Here is a 21,838-nt window from a genome sequence, read left to right as displayed (position 1 = left end):
CACCTGTCATATTGGATTAGTACCCCACCCTTCTGACCTTGTTTAACCTTAATGACTTCCCTAAGGGTCCTGTCTCCAGAGTCACATTGTGAGACAGGACTTCCATATATGTATTGGGGGAGGCACAATTCCAATCATAAGAGATTATTTTCAACTATTTAGTAGTATAAATCACATTGATGATAGATTATAAAGTGATTTTATCCAGTTATTTCCGTATAATATAATCCTACCTGAATAATTGCTATATCAAAGTGTATGTCTAAGATGTTTAACTAGAACTATTAAGTTCATAGACAAAGTCTTTTGGACAGTGTTTTTCCCTTTGACTTGTGCCAGTGGAGCGTGAGAATGCAAACAAAACAGTTTTAAGAAGTAACATACCCATGTAAAATTCTCTAAGCTGGAAATAAAGCTTTGGTCAGACCATCACCTCTTGATCATCCATGACAAGGGGTGAGTGGTCTCAGACTACCACTGTTCCCAGCATCTGACCACTAGCAGCCAATGTGCTCACTCCTGAGTTCCACCTGAATTCTAAGAGCAAAGGAAAACCATGCGAGGAAAGCAGAGTTATAATGGCCCAGATGGTACATTCAGACATTTCCTTTAGGATGCCTGTATTCTAAGTTATTCTCTTTAATTTCTTCACAGTGCATTAATGGGAAGAAAAAAGATAGTTTATTCCGATGACAAACAGAAACACTGTGGGAAAAAGAGATGAGAGGGAATAGGCAGGTTCACTTGGGGAGGATGAGACTGGCTTCTCTTTCTTCCCTAAGCTAGAACAGTGGACCTCCTTCTCTGTCAGCACTCTCTCAGTAAGTATTCTGTTCTACTGTCTCCTGCGGTCTTTAGGTTACTCTGTGTCCTAGAGGCACTACAGGATTTTAAATATGAATCACTGTCTCCTCTGTTTCATTTTGCTCTCGAATCCACTGTCTTCACAACTGGGTGAATATTTTAATTTAGAGGTAGACAGGAATCTCAAGTTGATTCCTGGGATACAAGAGTTGTTTAGTGTATTGGGCACTTAAAGTTTAATCTGGTTTTGGTAAGCAGAAAAAATATCATGTGAAAGAAAGATGCCAAAAAAGAAAACTGGGCATGAACAGGGAAGGACATTTAAGAGGAAATAATTAAGAATCAGTTAGAGCTAATATGTTTACCATTAAATTTTGCCTCGTAATTGTAGCAAACAAAAAATAAAGAGCATGGAAAAGTAGAAAATGAAATGAAATTTTGAGTGAGCTACCAAACATCAGGATGAAAACATTGACTGGCCAGGAGATAAACAAGTTTGATGGAAACCAACTATACAGCCTCAGGAAAAGACATAGCCTTTCTGAGTTCCAGTCTTCCTCATGACGTATGATCTGAAAACCATCTTAATTGAGTAATCTTCATGCTCAGGAGATAATGTACACCCAGTATACACAGCACACAGGATTCACTCCTCAAACAGTGGTTTCCTGCCACTCCTAAGAGCAGGAAGAGGACTGTAAATCCTTCAAGTGACTTTCAGTTTAGATGCAGAATCTAGATGTTCAGATGAGACCAACTGAAACATGGAGAACAATTATGCAATGAACAATATGGTAGTGATCACAGACGCGACAGGAATTCCAGCCAGGGGAAATCAGAGTGCACTGGACTACTCTGCCAGTGAAAGGTTCCTGGAATTGTGGGGTCCTAGACACTGGGTATCTGGGAAAAGCAATGTAAGAGGAGCTAGCTGAGTAAAGAGTATATTGAAAATTGGTTGGGTCAGGATGGAATGTAAGAGCAAAGACAAAAAGTGGTGGTGATACTGAATTCAGCAAAATAGAAATGACAACTGGTCTTTAACTTATGGAAAAAGAAATAGATGGTTACAATAAATACATTTTAAAAAGACTAGAATGACTAGAAAGGATTCCAGTATGAGTACACCCTGAATAAATACTAACAGGGGACGATGCTGGTTTATCAGAATTCATTTTGGGAATTAAGAAGGATTTGTGTATATAAACCAACTGGTCACATCTTTCCAAAACAAAAATAATCCCAATATTGATCCTCATAACCATTAGTAGGCAGAACACCAAGAAAGCTCCGTTCTTTTCTACTGAGGGTGATGGTGCAATGATTTTGGTTTGTGTGGCCTGATCCTGTGGCTTGTCCTTCAGTAGCATTAGTTTGAATTCTGGCAGGACAATGCTGCTGTTCTCAATAGGCTTGTCTAAATCCTAGAGTTTTCACATCCTACCTTTATTTGTGGTCAATAATTATGTTAATTCACACTAAAATAAAAAAAAAAGATCAAGGATAAAAATCACTCACCTTAGTGGTGAAAAAAAAGAATACGAGGCCTATCTTTTCCTACCTAATATCCATCAGGAGCTCTCTGAAATGATCAGGTAATTTTTTAAAAAGTTTTTTTCTGGTTTGCTTCCCCCGCCCCCTTGCAGTGCTGGGAATTGAACCCAGGGTCTGGAGCATGGAAGGCAGATGCCCTACTACTGATTTACATCTTCAGTCCTGCTTCTTTTCTTATTAACCAAGTATTATATGTTCATTGGGCGGGGGGGAAACCTTAGGAAACAGAAGTTAACAAGAAGAAAAACACTAAAATTAGTATTTTACTATTTCCACCACCTGAATACAAATGATGTTTTTTGTTTCCTTTAGGTCCTTTTTCTTCATGCATAGTCAAACATTTTTTAATAGATATGGTGTTTTCAAGTCTTACATTTTCACCGACTGTTTTCTAAACACCTTTGCATTTCATTAACATTTTTATCATAATAGTTTTTTATTTTTTTATTTTTTTTTTTTTATTTTTTTTAATATTTATTTTTTAACTTTTTAATATTTATTTTTCAAGTATCGGCGGACACAACATCTTTGTTTGTATGTGGTGCTGAGGATCGAACCCGGGCCGCACGCCTGCCAGGCAAGTGCACTACCATTTGAGCCACATCCCCAGCCCATAATAGTTTTTTAAATGTTTATAACACATGCCTTCTGTGATGCTCTCTCACTATATCTTCCCTATGTCCCAGCCAGTCAAGGTAATTTTATGCAGTTTTATATTTTGTGTAGATAGATATTACAAAACAGAGATAAAATTAATATGCATGTTTATATTACCTTTATTTTATTAATATGCACTTTGAGCCACCTGCAATTCCCTCACTCCTCCTTGGGTTATGATCTCATCCTCAGGAATATATATCTTTTTCCCTCCTTTCCTCCTTCACCCTTCTACCTCACTCTCTCAAGCAGAATTAGGCTAATGGAAGTCTAAGTCAGCTCCATAAATAATTGCAGTCCCTATGACTGGCAGATAATAGAGCACATAGAAAGACTCAGGTTTTCAGTACTGATTTCTTCAATCAGCTTGCAAATATGCCTACATACCTGAAAGCAAAAGAATTAAGAAATATATATATATATATATATATATATATATATATATATATATATTTCTTACCATTTATCTTCCTCTCAAGATGAGGAAAGGAGTCGATATCTTTTATTTCTCTCCTTTCACAATTGAAAAAGCAAAACTCAAGAATGGACAGGATATCCTGCCTGCTCTTGCCATATACTAGCTGTCGTTGAACCAAGATTACACCCAGGATTTCTGAATCCCAGTTTTGTGCCTTTGCACTGTGTCATATTGATCCATCCTAAAAACGTGGCTCTTGGAATAGGAGAACTTAAAGTACCTAGATGACTGTAGGAAAAAAAAATAGCTGTCAAGTCAAGAAAGTCTCTGATTATGTGACAGTCTCCTGGTTCCATACGTGACAGCAATATGTGTCCTGAGACATGAGAAGGGAAAAAAATAATCTTTAGCCCTTTATCTGATTCTTTTTTCCAAACAGAGCTACATTCAGACACATATTAAAATAATACATTTATGACTATACTGGCTTCCAATACAGCCCCTAAGAAGAGAAACCTACATGGTGATTATCTGAATGTGCAAAGGCAAATATTTCACAGGGCAGAGAATGCCTCTGCACTGGGGCTCCACTAACAACATGTTCACAATATTGAGTGGAAAGAGTTCTTACATATGATCTAATATATATCCCAATAATAAGCCAGAAACCTCTCAGTAATATTTCTGTTAATCAAGCATTTACCTTGCACTTGAGCACCAAAGGATGCCTTATCTAGGCTGGATTAGAAGTAAACTCAGTTCCTTTATACAGTGCGAGCTAATTAGCCTAGCAGCATACTACATTACCTGCATTTTAAAAATCGTAGTTTGAATTTAAGAACTTGTTTGCTTTTTCATATCTTTGTATATAAAGTATGTTCATGCCCATTCGTGTCTTTATACATGTACTTTGTTTTGTTTCTTTTTTGCATTACAATTCTTATTACACATATATACCACAATTTTTCATATCTCTGTTTGTGTATAAAGTATGCTGACACCCAATTCGTGTCTTCATACATGTACTTTGGATGATGATGTCTATCACATTCCACCATCCTTGCTAATCCCCTGCCCCCTCCTTCTATGCTCTATATGCATAATAAGAATGTAATGCATTCCACTGTCGTGTATTTAAGAAAAATAAAATCAATTTAAAAAAAAAGAACTTGTTTGCTAAACTGGATGACAATATAACACATGTGTACACACAGGTACACCCACAGAAAAGGGGGAAAGGACTAAAAGCTGATATTGCCTAATTACCTTGGAAAACATCTATTATGATGCAGGGCTGACAGCTAGTGCAAGGAACTATCACAGAGTCATAAACATAAGAGGTTTACAGCCAGAAGCGTCCTTGTGGATAATTTAAACCTGGACTTTCTGTTTACTTAAGGAGAAATAAAGAGTTTAAGGGATTTGAGATGGTTTTACAGCCTCCTGCCTCAGTGACATGACTATACACTGAGAGAGGGAGACTTTACAGATTACTTAATACCACGGCTGGAGTACTAATAATTATGGCTCTGAGGAGGAAAATCAGCAAGGCAAAGGCAAGCTAGCTGGGATCAATACTCCCATTAAACACTCAGTGACCTTTTTTCCTCTGGGTTTATATTTTTCCTCACTTTCTGGGTTACTTTTTATGTACTAAATGTAGAAAAATAATAATGAAAGAGTCCCTTGACTGTAACTGCAATCGATGTATCTAACATGTTTTCCAATACTTATTGTGCATATGGCCTCATTAGATTCACACACAAGGAAGGGTTCAGATGGGGGGAAAAAACTTTAGAAGGCCATTCATAATTTTCCTTTCAGGATTTGACAGTCATGTCTCATTTCAGTCTCATAGTTCATTTTCCAATATATCCCAAGCCATAAAGCTTCATGTAGGCTGAAATTTGGAACACAGCAAACTATCCAAACTGCACAGGGCTTTGTTTGAGTGATTTTATTTTGCTTTATTTTACATATCCACATTCTATATTATTCCCTGAATCATGGCCATTTATGGCTGTAGTATTCTTTTGGTAGGGGTGGGTGGGTACCAGGGATTGAACTCAGGGCATTCGACCACTGAGTCACATCCCCATTCACTACTTACTCCTCCACACACACACACCTAACTTAGAATAGCTCATAGGTGTCAAAATTATTTTAAACTTAATTTTTCCTATATTAAAATCATGATCACAAAGCTAAAGAACACCCTTTTCCATTTTGTTTGAAGAATATTTTATAGTTTGGTTTTGATTTAAAATGTCCAAATATTTTTGTATTTTATTTAGAGACAGGGTCTCACTGAGTTGCTTAGTGTCTAGTCTTTGCTGAGGCTGGCTTTGAACTCGAAATCCTCCTGCCTCAGCCTCCAAGTCGCTGAGATTACAGGCATGCACCACCACACCCAGCTTGTAGTATTCTTCTTTAACCTTAAGGCAATGCAGGTTACAACATCCCCACATGCATTTCAGGTACCTAAGCCCAATATTTCTGATTTTAGTGTTTTTTCTTGATCCATGGGTTTTGATTGATGTTCCTAACCAAATTTCCCTGTATAGATTTCCACATGCTCAATACACAGTTGCAAATGTTTTCATGTTCTGATAAAGACTTCAGAGTATCTTGGCACAATTTCAGTGCCTACATGCTTACTGCTTACAGTACTTTTAGGACTCAGTCTTACTCATCTTTGCAGGTTCCCCATTCACTACTTACTCCTCCACACACACACACCTAACTTAGAATAGCTCATAGGTGTCAAAATTATTTTAAACTTAATTTTTCCTATATTAAAATCATGATCACAAAGCTAAAGAACACCCTTTTCCATTTTGTTTGAAGAATATTTTATAGTTCGGTTTTGATTTAAAATGTCCAAATATTTGTCTTGCTCATAACTGAACAGTTTACCAGGTGATGTCATGAGAAAAAAATATAATCCTTGATTAGTAATTCACATGTGAGTTAAGGTATTTGAGTTATCTTAATATTCACCATTGAGCTAGATTTGGCCAAATAACATTAAGATATACTAATGTACAGCATTACCATGTACAATATACAGCAGGAAATAGGCACTATAAAATAATTAACATTCCAATTTTGTTTCTTCAGTAAAAAAGACAACTATGATTTAGGTGAAATAAGACTACTTTTGGATGGCAAGTGTTAAGTTGTTAAATTTTCGTTTGAGACCATATTCTTTGAGGGTGGAGGGGAAAACTATTCTCTGGCAATGTTTGTGATGTTTTATTTTTAACTTTGTTTACAGACTTGTATCCCTACTACTCTATACACCTTTTGAGTATGGGTTCCTGATCTTTGTCCCTTACATTTAGGATCAAGACCAGCACTTAGGAGCTATTCACTACACACACCATTTACTAGCTGTTGAACTTGGACATGTTCCTTAACAATTCTCTATCATTGTTTCCTCCAAAAAAGAAAAGTATATAGAAGCGACACCAAAGATGCTATGTTTGTTAAGTGTCCAGAACCTCATAGCACACAGCAGATGCTAATTCACTATTGTACCACTGTACAGCTGAGGGAGAGGCCATGCACACAGTCCTCCTGGGAGCTGTGTCACTCTTGGCTGCACCCTCCAAGTGTGAGTTATCATCATCATCAGCATCACCTTTACCATCGCATTATTAGGCTCAAGAATAAAAATATCTCATATCATCTAAACTTCAGAAAATGCATCAAAATTTAGGCAGGCAGGCCCTTCATGATGGGAATAGCTATGCCTACCTCCCAAAGGGAAAAAGCTTAAGATTTTGAAGAATTCGTATGGATTTTTGGTTTCTCATGCAATAACCCTTCGTTGAGATTTTTCAATAAAAAATGGATTATTACTATGCCACACAGGGTTACACATGGAGTATTATGCTATACCCAAGAATTCTAATAACTATTATGAACTAAAACCACAGAGAATAATAAAAATAAGATGCTGGATATTCAAGTGCAAGTTGAAATGTTTAGGCTTTAAAGAAATTAGATATTATGGCACAAAAAATATCAATGACATGAATTATGTCATTGAGTTTCTTAGTATTTTGAGACAGGATCTTTTCTCAAAACCAAGGAAGATACCCAATGGGTATTTTGCATAGAGAGGCTGGGTCCTAACCTCCTTCTGGCTTCTCCCTATGGCTCACCAGGCACACTGTGGTTTTATCTGAGAACCAGTTTGGAACCTCAGATCCAGGTAGAACAAAAGAACCATTTTCCAGTAGCCCTGCAGAGGCATTCCACATGGTCAAGTATTTGTGTTTGTGGATGTTTTAGAATTTTTGATAATAAAATTGTTCCTTCAAAAATATTTGCCTCATTTTGCTAATTTAGAAATCATAAGAGACCCAATGAAAAAATTTCACATAAACTTGCCACCTAGAATCACTTTCTGTTAGCATTTTGATTTACACTGTTTTCATCCTTTTAAAAAATGGGTACGCTTGTGTAATAGTTTCCCTCTCCACAAAATTGGGTTTAAATTCATCTTTTGATTCTTGAACCTTTTTTAAAACTTAAAGGACATTTCGCATATTTTCGTATACTGCTAAACATTTTTCTACAGCTAAAGTGTCCTGTTGTATTCAATGATTAGGATAGGTCACAATTAATTCATCCTACATACTTGATCTGTACACAGAGATAAACAAATCAAGATTTAAGTTTTCTCTTATCCAAACCTTTTTCTAATATAACTTCTGCTTTTTTCCAAAAAAATTGAAACAAAAGAGTCTTGAGTTTCATGGATTAATACTGTGAAACTATATATAAGATCACAGGAAGATGGTATTGTTCAGATATTAAATTCTGGGACTTATGCTGCTCAAGTTATTTTGCTAGGCATTTTCCCAGAGAACAAATTTTTACAAAACTGCTCCCTGAATCTCTTCAAAAGAAAAGAAAATGTTATAGTTTGCAGAACTGTGAAAAACAAATTTTCTCTTGTGTATTTATTGCTTGAAGAGTAGGAAGGAAAACTAGGTAATTGTTTTTTAAAAATATAATAATTCTTATTTAAATTTTTATTTTAAAAAGAAAATTCTGAATGACACAGTACAAATACACAAAACTTGCTGCACATGTTGTATACACATATAAATCTAGCAATTCAGAAGGCTGAGGCAGGAGGATGAAGATTGTAGGCCAATGGCAACTTAGCGAGACTCTGCTCAAAATAAAAAATAAAAAGGGCTGAGGATGTACCTTAGTGGTAAAGAAATTCTGGGTTCAATCCCCAATATTGCAAGTATACAAAACACACATGATCTCTTAATAGTTATTTAAACACAAAACCTTCAAACGGTTTATTTTAGGACTGAGATTCATTCAGGCCCTAATTTTGTGTCCTCGCTGAGAAAATTGTGGTTATGTGGACTTGGTTCTCGAATGCAAATTTTAAGAATGTTGCCATCCCTAATAGTAAAAATTGGATTTTAATTAATACTTAACATTAGTAGCATTATAAATACATTTGTCTTTTCCTTCATTTACTTTAATTTTCAAGAGGACAATCAAGTTTTCATTAAGAGGGAAGAGGGGTAGATTATTTAAGAGCAACTTTGGAGTCAGACTTAAAGTTAGAATCTTTTCTATCAGTTGTTAGTTGGATGATGTTGAATAAAGGTTGTTGCTTTATTTCAATTAACCTTCATTTAGTTACATATAAAATAAGGATAATACTACCTTCTTCAATATACATTGGTGAGACAGAATTTTGGGATACAGAAAATGAACCAAAAGCATCCCCATGAGCCACTGGAAAGCAGGGAAAGCCCTTGAAACTTGGAAATGCAAAACAAGCATTCCAGAGCTACTAGGCCCGCTTTTCCCTGGAAAAAGTAAGGGGGCAATGTGGAAAAACTGGAAAAAATTGTGTCACTCTGCCCCTATTAATATGAACACCCTACACCAAGGGGTTGCTGTCTCTCCCTCTGGAGATGGCCCACATTGTCCTCTGAATGTGAATTCCTTTCTTTACCCCCAACGTTTCTCACTATTAAGATGGATGGCATTCTTCCTTGAATATTTTTTTCTTACTTTACCTCCACTTCCCAAAAAGACTTCTCTCCCCTGAGATAGCCTGCATTTCCCTTGAATGTGTATCTACTTTCCTAAATAAATCTACCTGTGCCTCTGACTGACAGATACTGAAAAAGCATCCCACTTGTCCTGATTTAAGGTCTTGAGATCCCTCTCTTTGGGAACTCCTCTAGTAACGCAAAACAAAAATCAGTACAGCATGATGATAACAACAACAACAACAACATTACTGTTAAACATGTTTTGAAAGAAATCCTTAGAAAATTTTTAACCTGGATTTAGTCCAAAAAGTAAATTGCTATATTTCAATAATTTCTGTTTACTAATTTAAATATTATTATATTTGACTCATCAAATGAAAGATAGATCTAAGAGAACAAAGGAAAGTTTGAAGACATTTTGAAACCCAGCTTCTTCAAAATGTGCACGGACATTTTTAGTTTAGGTCCATTGGCTAGCAGCTACAGTAGTCAGTTTACTGAAACAAAGACTTCTGCAAGAAACTGGGTATTAGTTATTTCCTGTAATAATTACATGTTAAGATTCTCTTTAAATTTAGCTCTTTTCCCTTTAAAAAACATACATCCTTTGGGACAAGGATGGGGCTAATAATCAGGAGCCTAGACACTTTCTATTTTGAGGATCTTCAGGAAAGCTGTGTTGTGTTGGTGAAGATGGTAATGGTACACTTGTGAGAATTACCCATTCATATACCCTGCACCCCACCAAATAAACAACACAAAGCCTTTGGCTTACTTATTGTTTTCTTATACAGGCACCCATGGATTGGCTGGCTTTGCTTGTAAGTGAAAGAAGGATCTGGCAAGGATGACCAAAAGACCCAAGCCACACACATTAGTATGATATCTACCTCACCTGTATTTTTGCGGATTTTGTAAAAGTATTAAAAGTTCTTTGTGTATTATAAAATAAAGTCCTAAATATTTGTTAATTATGGGAGGAAAAAAAAAAACCTTAGCCTACTAGTCATGAAAGGCATAAAATAAATAACTGATGGGACATAAGAGGGATGACTTGAAACTATAAATTATCCTATTGAAATGTCATTGTGATTGTCTACAAACCATATCCAGCATTAATTTTCATACAGCTAATTCATTTTTAACAAACGTTTGTCTGCTGGGTTATTATGTATATTCATTTTTGGCTTCTATGTTAACAAAAGCTCCATGTTTACCTGAAGAACCATGGCCACCAACTGGGGAGGGATCCTGGAGAGTGGAGATGGTGCATATGGGGAGGGAAATACCCATGCAGAAGACAGCCTGCGGGGTCTTGTTAAACTACAGCCACCTCTGCGGGGAGACAGGTAGGCCTGTTGTTGCCAAGTTTTCTTACTTTCTCAAAGGGCCAGATATTTTGAAACTTCAGATAAAAGTATGTTTTAAAAAGTATCGTGCTGGATACACATACTGCTTTTACTAACATTTTACCCAAGTTTACAAGCATTTTCCTGCAGTGGGACCTGGCCCCACATCTCCAGGTTTTAATGACTGTGCTATAAAATCAAATAGACTTCTCTCCAATTTCAACTCTAAAATATACTGGCCAGATGCCTCTCTAAGACATTTAACCCATCAGAGCTTCATTTTCCTCTTGTGAGATGGGAAGAAAAATGCCTACTACCTTAGACTTTTGAAGATGGTGAAATCTACACCAATGAAAACACTCAGTTTAATCCATACCAAAGAAGTGCTCAAAGGATTTAACAGCTTTTCTCCTTTTCTGAATAATTTACTTTTCATACCTATAAACTCTGAGCATATCACATATCATTGTTATTTAAGAGGGTCAGAACTATCCCTTTTGTTGTTGGAATAAATTGTCTTACTTGAATTATAAGAAAAACTCTAAACTATGGATCTCTTCATTTCTTCTAAAGAGTAGAGATGAGTCAGCCTCAAATCTGAAACAATTTAAGTGTGACCCAGGGGAAAGTTCATTTGTGCACAAAGTCTACCTCCTGAACAAAATGCTCTTCCGCCATCTCATCAGTGACTGTCCTGGTTCGTCAGACAGCATAAAGCACCTCAAGAATGTGGTTACTGATGACACCAGGTAAACTGAGACCCAAACAATTCTGCTTAGATTATAGTTGACTATATGGCCAAAGATCAATGTTCCAAAACAAAAGGATTATACAAAATAAATATAGACAGTTAATGTTTTCAGACTATACAAATGTCAAAGTTCTGTAAGTAAGTGACCAATCACTAACTGCCTCCTTAATACTTTCTAGGTGCCTTGGCTAAACTATGTAGGCTTGGCTTTAAAAACCATAAATAGAGAAAAATATACATATACCAAGTCAAAAGAGATTGGACAGTATTTTGCAGTCAAACCTGCTCAAATATGAGCATTATAATTACTTCAGTATGTTTCTAGCAAGCATTTGAACTTTGGTCTCTTACACACCAATGAATATACTCAGGTTGTAAACCTGACAGTCACTCAAGTGTTGTTGCAAGCTGAAGGTTTCCTTTCTCATCTTCCCCAGTGCAGCAATGCAGCCTGCAGCTCTAAAAATGTGACAATCCAGCTAAGAAGAGTGGGGTATGTGTTAAATCAATGGGCCTAGTTAGGGTGTGGTGGCACCCACCTTTAATACCAAGCAGCTCAGAAGGCGGAGGCGAGAAGATTGCAAATTCAAAACCAGCCTCAGTAATGTAGTGAGGCCCTGAAAAACTTAGCAAGACCTATCTCAAAATTAAATTTTTTTTTTTTTAGAAACAAGGTGGGGATGTGACACAGTAGTTAAGTGCCTCTGGGTTCAATCCCTGGTACTAAAACAAAACAGAACAGGATGGGGTGGACAGTTATTATTACTTCAGTTTTTAAAAGCTAAGATTTATTTTTAAATATTACTAATGCTTTAACCATCTGACTCAAAATACTACAAATTCTACATTTTATAGGTGATTTCATTAAGTGAAATGCTTTAGAAATAAAAGGAAGTCAGGGCTGGAGATAGAGCTCCATGGTAGAGAATATGTTTAATGTACAAGGTCCTGGGTTTGATCTCCAGCCTCCATTTCTTTATTTAAATAAAGAAATGAAAAGAAGTAAAAATTCACATATTTTCCATAATACAGCAAAAAAAAAAAAACCCATATATTCACGAAAACACAAAAACCCGTCTTATGGTTGAGTATCTACCACTTAAATTATTCCTGCATGGACGCAGGAGACACAGAACCACTGGCGCCTGGGTAATTCCTGCCTCTGGTTGTAGGTAACTAGAGCTGAGCAGATAACAGAGAAACCCCAGGAATTTCAGAGTATCCATTTTCACAATCCAAATTATCTAGGAACTTCATAAGAAAGCAAGTTTCATGTCTGTAACACATATCTTCAAAATAGGTCCTTCTATGTAGTCAGTGTCAATTAGCCAAATTAGCAGGTTGTGGATTTTCATATTAATTCCCAGCATAGGATTTTTATAAATCCAGCAAATTGTTTGCCATTCTATGAAAATTAATTATTGATTGTTTTGCTCATCACTTAATGGCAGAATGACACAATAGCCTAGATGGTACAGAACGTCTTTAAACAGAATGTTATTTAAAGCTAGAGAGGAAAAAAGGGTGTGTGTGTGGGGAGGAGGGATCTTATGAAAATTAGAAACCAGTGGAGAAAGGGGACGGGGGTTGGGGGTGGGAGTGGGGAGAGGTCCAGAGGAATGATATTACCAAATCATGTTATGTATAAGTACAAGTAGGTCACAATGAATCTCACTGTTATGTATAATTATAATGTGTCAATAAAGTTAATTAATAAAGATAAATAATAAATTAAAATTTGTATTTTTATTAGTATTATGGCATTAAGAATGTGAACAACATTTACTTTGGAAAATGTGTTCAAATTAGGTGTGTTTGTCCTTATAAGTAGTTTAAAGCCCTTAAATATGGATCATCGATGACTACAGAGTAAGAACTAAGTTTATTTTTGGAAACTACCTCTCTCCATGAAATGCTGTACAAGAAAGAGTCGGCAAGGAGTGTGGGTGAGAAACATTTGCTTGGTTTACATTTTTGATGTGGTTATGCTGGGAAGCATTTTCCAGGGGAATATTTCCAGTTTGAAACAGAAGGCATGATGAAAATATCATCCTTTTTTCTTCAGCACATACTCACAGGTTTTTTTAGGCATAATAATCTCAGCAAAATTTCCTTCTTTGAAAATAATACCAAAGAGTTGTTTTCTAACCAGATAGTGTCAGCTAAACTTGGTCAGATCTGGTTCTTCCATGTGCATTTTAACTGCAGCGGGACTCCAGAATTTCAAGATTGCAGTCAATGCCATGATCTTGACTTAGATGCCAAACAAAGGCAACAGAGCTGTTTTCTTCCTACTTCAGCTTCGGTGTGTCAGAGGGCTAGGAACCCACGGGGGGGCGGGGGGGAGGCTGTCCCAGGTGGCTGGAAGGCAAGTCTCTGCACCTGCCAAGTACACCCCCTCCCCTGTCACCCTTTCTATATTTGATTTCCAAACTTTCATGAAAGCAGAATGCTGCCTTAGTTTATTTTTAGAATATATTTCTTATTCGGCTTCCTCTTTGGGTAAAGATATGAAGGAATGATTCTTTTTTTTTTTTCACCCATTCTGATTTCATGTCCCACATGTGTAAATAGATAAACACTAAGTACTAAGTGACAACATAAGGATAAATTCTCTCTTTACTTTATGAGTCAGTTTTTGTAAACAGGACACCACTTAAAAAGTCTATGACAAACACCTTTAGCAATTTGTTTGTGTGTTATTTTATTTTTACATGAATGATGCCTATTTTGGAATGAAAGCCTTTAACGGGCATGGTAGTTTTAAATGTATAGCCATAAATCTTTGGATAGTCTTCCACTTACCAGGTGAAGGTAAATTTCTCTCTCCTTGAGTGTCTGATTCTTTAATGAATTTGGTAGGATGGATTTCTAGAATAGCAAAATAGCTGTGTGTAGCATGTAATTAGATACTACTAATAATAATTAAATTACTAACTTATTTTAATAAATTACAGAATTCAAAGGAATCCCCTTAACAATATCACTATTCCTATTTGTAATTTAGTTTTGAAAAGACATAAAAGGAGCCATAGAAGTGTTCACAGCGTTTCTTTCTTACATCACAGCACATAGTGAGCTATCTTTAATGATGAATCCATCACTTGGTACCTTTAAGAATTTGATTTTCCCCATCCAGGGCTTAACAACATTCTGAGAATACCAAATATGTGAATATGATCTACTTTATTTCACAGATTATTTGTCTTTATTTATTACCAGTGCTGGGGATCAAACCCAGGGCCTCATGTATGTTAGTTAAGTATTCTACCACTGGACTATATCCCCAGCTCTATAGATAATTTAAAAGAATAAAAATCACAGTCTAAAGAACTAGTAGTGAAAATTTCTGTAATCTTAGGACAAAGGATCTTCATGGGAACCTCGATTCGATTCATTCATTCATTCAGTCAGTCAGTCAACTAATCTTTATTGCAACCACCTTGTGCTGATGCATTTATTATTAACTTGTGGACAAGACTATTTGATTTATTTCCTTGGAGCTTGTAATATAGTGAAGGGAAAAAACTAAAAACCAAATAGCTCTATAGTCATGACTTTTGGCAAGTGCTATGAAGAAAACACAGGGAGTGACAGAGGAAACACATCTAAGAAATCCTCTCCACATAGTTATATTCAAAGTTCAGACATCAGGTTTAGAATGAATCCAACCATTCATGTTTAAACAGAGAAAGAGTCAGACATCAGGTTGGCATTAGAAAAACCATCATATACATGTACAATGATCACAGTGAACAAGAGATGACAAAAATACATCCTGGTTTATTCTGAGAAGTCTTATGACAGCTAATGTATATTGTTTAAATATGTTTCTGTAAAGGATGTCAATTGGTCACAGAGGTTAAAACTACAGCATACACCATCATATGGCGGAGGGAAATGTACCTGAAAGAAATTTGTTCTTTTTTTTTTTTTTTTAACTGATACTGACGCTCACATGTGGTGAACTTCCTCATGAAGGGATTTCACTGACTTGGGTTTTCAACTCATTCATTATCAGCAGACAAGGGATGACCTAGGTTAATTTAATACCCATTATGAGATGAAGTAACAGATCGGGGAAAAGCAACTCGTATTTCCTGAAAATAATGCCTGGCTCAACAGCTGTTGTACATCAAGCAAATTCTACCTGTGTCATGAGAATTACTTAAAACCCAAGTGTAAGGACCTCTAAGTGGGGGGAAAAAACAGCTTGAATCATCAAGAAAAATGAACAGAGATTTAAAATTTTTTAAAAATTTATTTATTAACATGAAAAGATGGCTATTCTCTACAAAGTAAAACATGAAAAACAATCTTTTGAGTATGGTGCATTTATGAAATGATGTGTCTATGGGCATTTCTATGTGCATGTGGAAAAAAATGTAAAAAAAAGATTCCAGAATGCAAACAGGAACGATTTCCTGAAGGCAGGCCTACAGGTGATTGACATCTTCCTCTTAGATTTTTCTGTATAGTGTCATTCCCCACAATGAAGGATCTTTTCAAGTGAAAAAATTTGAAAGACAAAATTTAATTGTATCAGTGAATAATGCTATAAATAGACTATCTTTAGTGCAATAGGTCTTACTTTTATTGCAAGCTAGTTAATTATGAGGGACACCTTTTTCCATATATGGAATGATAGCTCAGATGGCATGATTTGCTAGTTGCAGGGTTGAATTACCATGTAGTCAGAGAAAGTGTATGCCTTGGACAGTCTAAAGGAAAATCAAGAACTGGTGAGTACTGGTGCTGGTGGTATGTAATCCCAACTACTTGGGTGGCTGAGACAGGGCAATTTTGAGATGCAGTCTCAAAATAAAAATAAAAACAGGGCTGATATAGCTATATAGTTCAGAGGTGGAGTGCTTTGGGTTCAATTCCCAGTACCCCTCCCAAAATTAAGTAAAGGAAACCAAAATATTAGATTGTTTTTGGAAAAATATCAAGTTTTGATATTTCAGAAAAGTTTTAGAAGCATTTGCCCAGGAAAACATCAGAAAGTTCTTAAACTGAAGTGCACTTATTTTGTAACAACATTTATTTTATTTTTAAGAACATGTAAGTAGAGAGATGCTCAGGACATATAGCAGGTAGCTTTTTAGTTCATATCACAGTACAACAAAGTTTGGGTTTTCACCTAGACAAATGCTTCTATGCTTTCCTGAAATATCAAGAAGCCCAGACATTTTGCAAAATATTTTGTGTCTTTTTTTTTGCAGATATTTTACATATGTATTTAGTCTGTTTGGCAATTCAATATGGTCAAAAAGCAAACTGTGGTACCTGAACTATTCAAATAAAAATGAGCCAAATAATGTAGTTTTACAATATTTTAAATTTTATAAAACAAATAAGCAATTTGTTATACCTTCTTATATGGTAGATTTGGGCCTGGAAGACTTGAAATCTAGCTCCCTGTTTGACCATGAACCAAACACAAATTTGGACAAATATAACCTCAGTGAATCTGTTTCCATTTATGTAAAATAATTATGATGATAAAAACTCAAGTGATCTGATCTGTTGAGTGTATAAAACAAAAAATAAAAAAGGGAAGTATACTTATGAACTATTAGTGATTATATTAAAATAAGATGTATGATAGTACTAATTATAACTATATTGTTTTCATCATTATCTATTTTAATGTGTATCTTATATCCGCCAAGGAAATTTTATGTTGCTGGCATATGCAAGTTATGCTAATCATATAAGAGTTCTACTAATAGTTATTAGCAAATTCATTAATTCATCATATTTGTAAGCATGTTTTCACCTGAAGAAAAATAGTGGGATATATAAAGGAGGAATTTATCTAAATTCTCAAAGTTACACCGGAGTTTAACCTAGTTTATTTATTTCAATGACAGCTGATTATTGAGTTACTTATGTTGAAATTTCCATGATCAATCTGTTTTTCTTCTAAGCCTCTACAACAAGAAACAAAACATTAACCTTTTCATGAATCAATTAGAAATACAGAAAAGAGTTTTTAGTCTCCAAATATTTTTTAAGACACTCTAAGTCAGTTTTACCCTCCACGTAGTTTTTAAGGAAACTGAGAGTGTGAACATAAAATTAAAATATGACCTGAGGTCACTTGAAAAATTAGGAAATAACTACTACCAAGTAAAGAATTAAAGTATGTGCGTTTTAACTAAAACAAGTTTTACTAAGGGTTTTCATGGCTGTCAAAATATTGAACTGTAATAGTCCAACAAGAATGGCATTTTCAAGACAGTGTTTGGGTAAAAGGTAATTAGTACCTTCTACTCAAACAACACATTTAAATAGCATATTTTAAAAATCATTTTGTATGTATTCTTCATTATATATATTTTTTTCAACTTGGTAGCTCTTGAATTACTTTGTATCTAGGCTCTACTAAGTAACATAATACATTTTTCATTATACAATACATTAACCACACAACAGGAAGTAATTTTTTTTTTTTTACTGGGGGTTGAATCCTGGGGTGCTTTACCATTAAGCTACATACCCAGTTCTTTTTATTTTTTATTTTGAGACTGGGTCTTGTTGAGTTGCTGAGACTGTCCTTGCACTTGTGATCCTCCTGCCTCGGCCTCTGGAGTCATTGGGATTACAGGTGTTCACCACCTTGCCTGCTGAGGGAAAACTTTTAGTGTAGGTATTTGGCATTGCATTTCATTAAGCTGCTGAGAAAGAAGGGCTCTAATGAACAGATTAATCCCTGCATACTGGCAGAATTACATAAAAATTTCTCTAAGCAGATGATCAATTGATTTTTTTTTTAAATATCCAGATTTCGTAATTTAGAAGCCAATTACAAAATGGAGTCTAGCTATTGTAGATCTAGAAGTACCTGGTAGTAAACAACTCACATTCGTAAAAGGATGATTAACTCTAGAAAAAGCCAGAGGAATTCTTGAGAAGTATACTAGTCCATCCCAGACAAATGCATATGTAGGTCATACTTTTGGAGGTTTCAATGAGAGAAGAATGCACCACCTTATCTGATTATCCACGTAACTATTCTCACTTACTAAGAGGAACTTCTACATTTCATATTTTTAATTTTCATTCTTCTTAATGAAGTTGAAGCCCATTGAACATATTTTACATTCCCCAAAATAGCAATATACAACCCCTATGTAAAACATCAGCTTATTTGAAACAAATAATTGTTATTAAACAAAAAACTGATATCTCAGTTTTTTCTTCTTCAAATGAAAGAATTCTAGTGTCTGTATCCTTCCTCAGACACAGGGCCTGGCAACAGAGCTGAAACAGACTACTTACAGTGAGTACTAAGCCTAAGGCCGACGGTGATGTGCCTCTGTTCAAACTGTACCAACTTTGTCCATAAAACCACATCCAAATGGAAACTCAACACAAAGGAAATAACAACAAAGCCCTATGCTATCTGCTTTCATTGTATGAAACAGGGCCAATTGCTACATATCTTTTTTTTTTTTTAGTTTATTGTAGATATGTCAGAAATTTTAATTTTGGGCAGTCAAAGTTATCATTAAAATATTCAGGACACAAAGTGTTATAAAAAATTGATATGACATATAAGCCCAGTACCTCCTTTCTTGCCCTACTTTATATAGTTGTTACAATTAGGCACATAATAGCATGAGTTTACAGAGTTGTGAATCTATATAACATATGACATACTATGAGCAGGTTAAATTAACTCACTAAGGATGTGTCCCATGTATAAACCAAATAGAAAAATTATTCTCAGAAAAATTAAACAATAAATCTGACACATGTAAAAATTATAAATGAGGGGGAAGTGTTAAAATAAAATGAAAGATGAAGGCAAAAAAAAATTATGTGATTTTACATCGCAAAAAATGTTTTTAAGATATCCAGAGTAATATTGTTGGAGAAGAGACAGATGACTGAAATCAGTATATATGATGAATGCGATATTATAATATACTTTTACCTGCAAGGATTTTTCTGGCTTTAGTTCAATGAAATCCATTATCCTAGGTGGTAATGGAGCCCTGTATGCTACTCATATCAGGCATCTTTAGTCTTCCTGAACTGCCTTAAAACCTTGACATAATAAAAGGTCAAGCAGATCCTAGTAAGCATTTATAAACTACACCCCCCTCCTATTTCAGCACATAGTAGCATGAGCCTTTCTCCAGCTAAGCTTTGCTCACTCTCTTTCATTTCATTGTATAAGCTGGCTGATTTGGAAATAGCTATCCCAGTGTTCTTGGGAATACTTAAATTTCCAAAAGCAATCCTACTTTCCTACTTAATTACTTACAGAAGCAGACCTGTAACACAATATTTGGGAGAACTATAAAATGGTGCCTGGATACTGAAGGAATGAACAGCAAATAGCAGCACTATTAAATAAAATGAATGCATTTCACCTTCCAGCTCAGCTGTGCTTCATGTTCACGGGACATAAGGTACACACATACAAAGACTGGGGTGGAATTTTGAGAAAATTGATTTGTTCCAACATTCATTTGGCAAGATGCTGGATGCAAAATAATACCACAAGCCACCTCCCTTTCCCCTCATTGTAAATCCAGGGCCCTCAATATCACTCCCAACAAACCCAATTAAAAATAAAGAAAAGAACCACTCTATGAATTCACATCTAGTTCTGTAATGCAGATCAAATGATAGGCATCTGTCTTAATTGGTCACAATGAAACTAAGGGACAATAACAAGAATAAATCTCACATTAATCCAAAGGAAGCCAATGAATAATAATACAAACCAGAAACATAGTTTCAAAAAAATGCAATTACTTCCAAGCATGCAGGGCCATTCAAAACCCATAAAAATGATAGTAAAGCAAGCATCCTCCACATATAAATATGCTTCATAAATGCAATACAAATGCTAAGTAATGTGTATGTCTGATATGAATAACCATAAGGTGCATGTCTGTATGTTCACAATCAAATCTATGTACTAAAAATGAAGCTCCGGATCCATCAAATTGTTTCTCAACAAGAGTTCTTTAGAGTATGAAATAGAAGGCTAAATTCTGGGGCCACCTTAGCAATGAAGAAAATAAACAAAACCACCTGATAATTAGGCCTAGAAGGTTGAGACACCAAATGGGGCTTTGAGGAAGGCCCAAACCCTACATATAAGAGCTGCAAATGAAAACGATTCTTTTCAACATCACCCTTTTCCTGTTGTTAGCGGTTTTTCCACCCCCTGATTTTGTTGCTAAGCTTGGGAGGGAAGGAATCAAGTGGCTCAGTCTGTATTCTGAGCCAATTTGTGATAAAAATCGCAACACTTTTTTTTTTCTTTTTTTTTTTTTTAAACACAAGCGGATGCCTTCTCACTCCTCTCCCTGGTAACCTTCCTCTCTCTCTCTCCCCTCATCTGTCTCCACATCTCCCCCTCCTAGACTGAGAGACGGGAGTCATTGTTCAAATCCAGGCCACAAATGTATACACAAGTCATTTAATAACCAGCTGAACCAAGAAGGTAGCCCCTAGGTCTCCTACTCACCATACTGAGACTCGGAGACGCTGTAGAAAGGAGGGAGAGATGCAAACTGAATCCATTTTCCTTGTGACCGAGTCGGATGCAGCCTCCGAACCCAACATCAGCAGCGGCTGCTGGGATTTTTTTTTCCTCCTCCTCTCTGGTTGGCGATGTGGCGAACAGGAACCACCCTTCCAGCCCCACTAGAATGTCAGCAGAGGCAGGCGGCAGCGACAGCAGCGCAGCATCACCGCTCAGGCCTCCTCCCTCTTGGAGGATGGGGTGAGCTCAGAAGCAGCCAGGAACTTGCAGCAGACACCTCCACTGGCTCCTCCTCTCCCTCCCCCACCCCGAAGGCCCCACCCCTGCTGCGGTAGAGGCGGCCGACCCGGCAGCTGCTGGTTGTCATGGCAATGACCAATGGTAAGCGCCGGGTAAGGGGGAGGGGTGAGGGGCGCAGCAAGCTGCAGGGGCTGCAGGGGAGTGAAGTTGAGCTGTTGCCCTCTGAGATGCTCTTGGGTCTCCCCTACCCTGCACTCCAGGTCTTCGGAAGATATGGGGCAAGCGAGAAAAGGCACGGGAAGACAATAATTAAAATTTAATGAAAATCTAGCTGTTTTTGCATTTTCTACTTTTCCGATAAAATGGATTAAATCTGCGATCAGAAAAAAAAATGGAGAAAATTATGCCTTGTGATAGCAGATATAGCAGATTCTTACTCCAAATTTGTTCATACTTAATAGCATCCCACCCACCCACCCACCCACAATGCCATTCAAGGTTGTTCAA

General features: G+C 36.2%; 1 protein-coding gene across 5 annotated transcripts in view; it reads right to left on the bottom strand.

Annotated features, from left to right (window-relative positions):
- Jakmip2 (janus kinase and microtubule interacting protein 2) overlaps window positions 1-21,388 on the bottom strand; it is a 172,124-nt gene extending 150,736 nt beyond the window's left edge. For all 5 annotated transcript variants that reach the window (XM_046460160.2, XM_046460161.2, XM_058584239.1 and 2 more), the window contains exon 1: window positions 21,074-21,388. Coding sequence is in view for 1 of the 5 variants with exons in the window: in XM_058584239.1 (XP_058440222.1) it covers window positions 21,074-21,076 (3 nt within the window). In the remaining 4 variants the exon portion in view is untranslated. The remainder of the gene's footprint in view (window positions 1-21,073) is intronic.
- Window positions 21,389-21,838: the final 450 nt, after the last annotated feature.

The sequence above is a fragment of the Marmota monax genome, unplaced genomic scaffold (genome assembly GCF_021218885.2).
Source record: "Marmota monax isolate L192 unplaced genomic scaffold, Marmota_monax_Labrador192_F-V1.1 WCK01_AAM20220418_F8-fsc00006, whole genome shotgun sequence".
Taxonomy (NCBI): Eukaryota; Metazoa; Chordata; class Mammalia; order Rodentia; family Sciuridae; genus Marmota; species Marmota monax.
The sequence above is the reverse complement of the archived record's forward strand: the minus strand, read 5'-3'. Positions and strand labels throughout refer to the sequence as shown.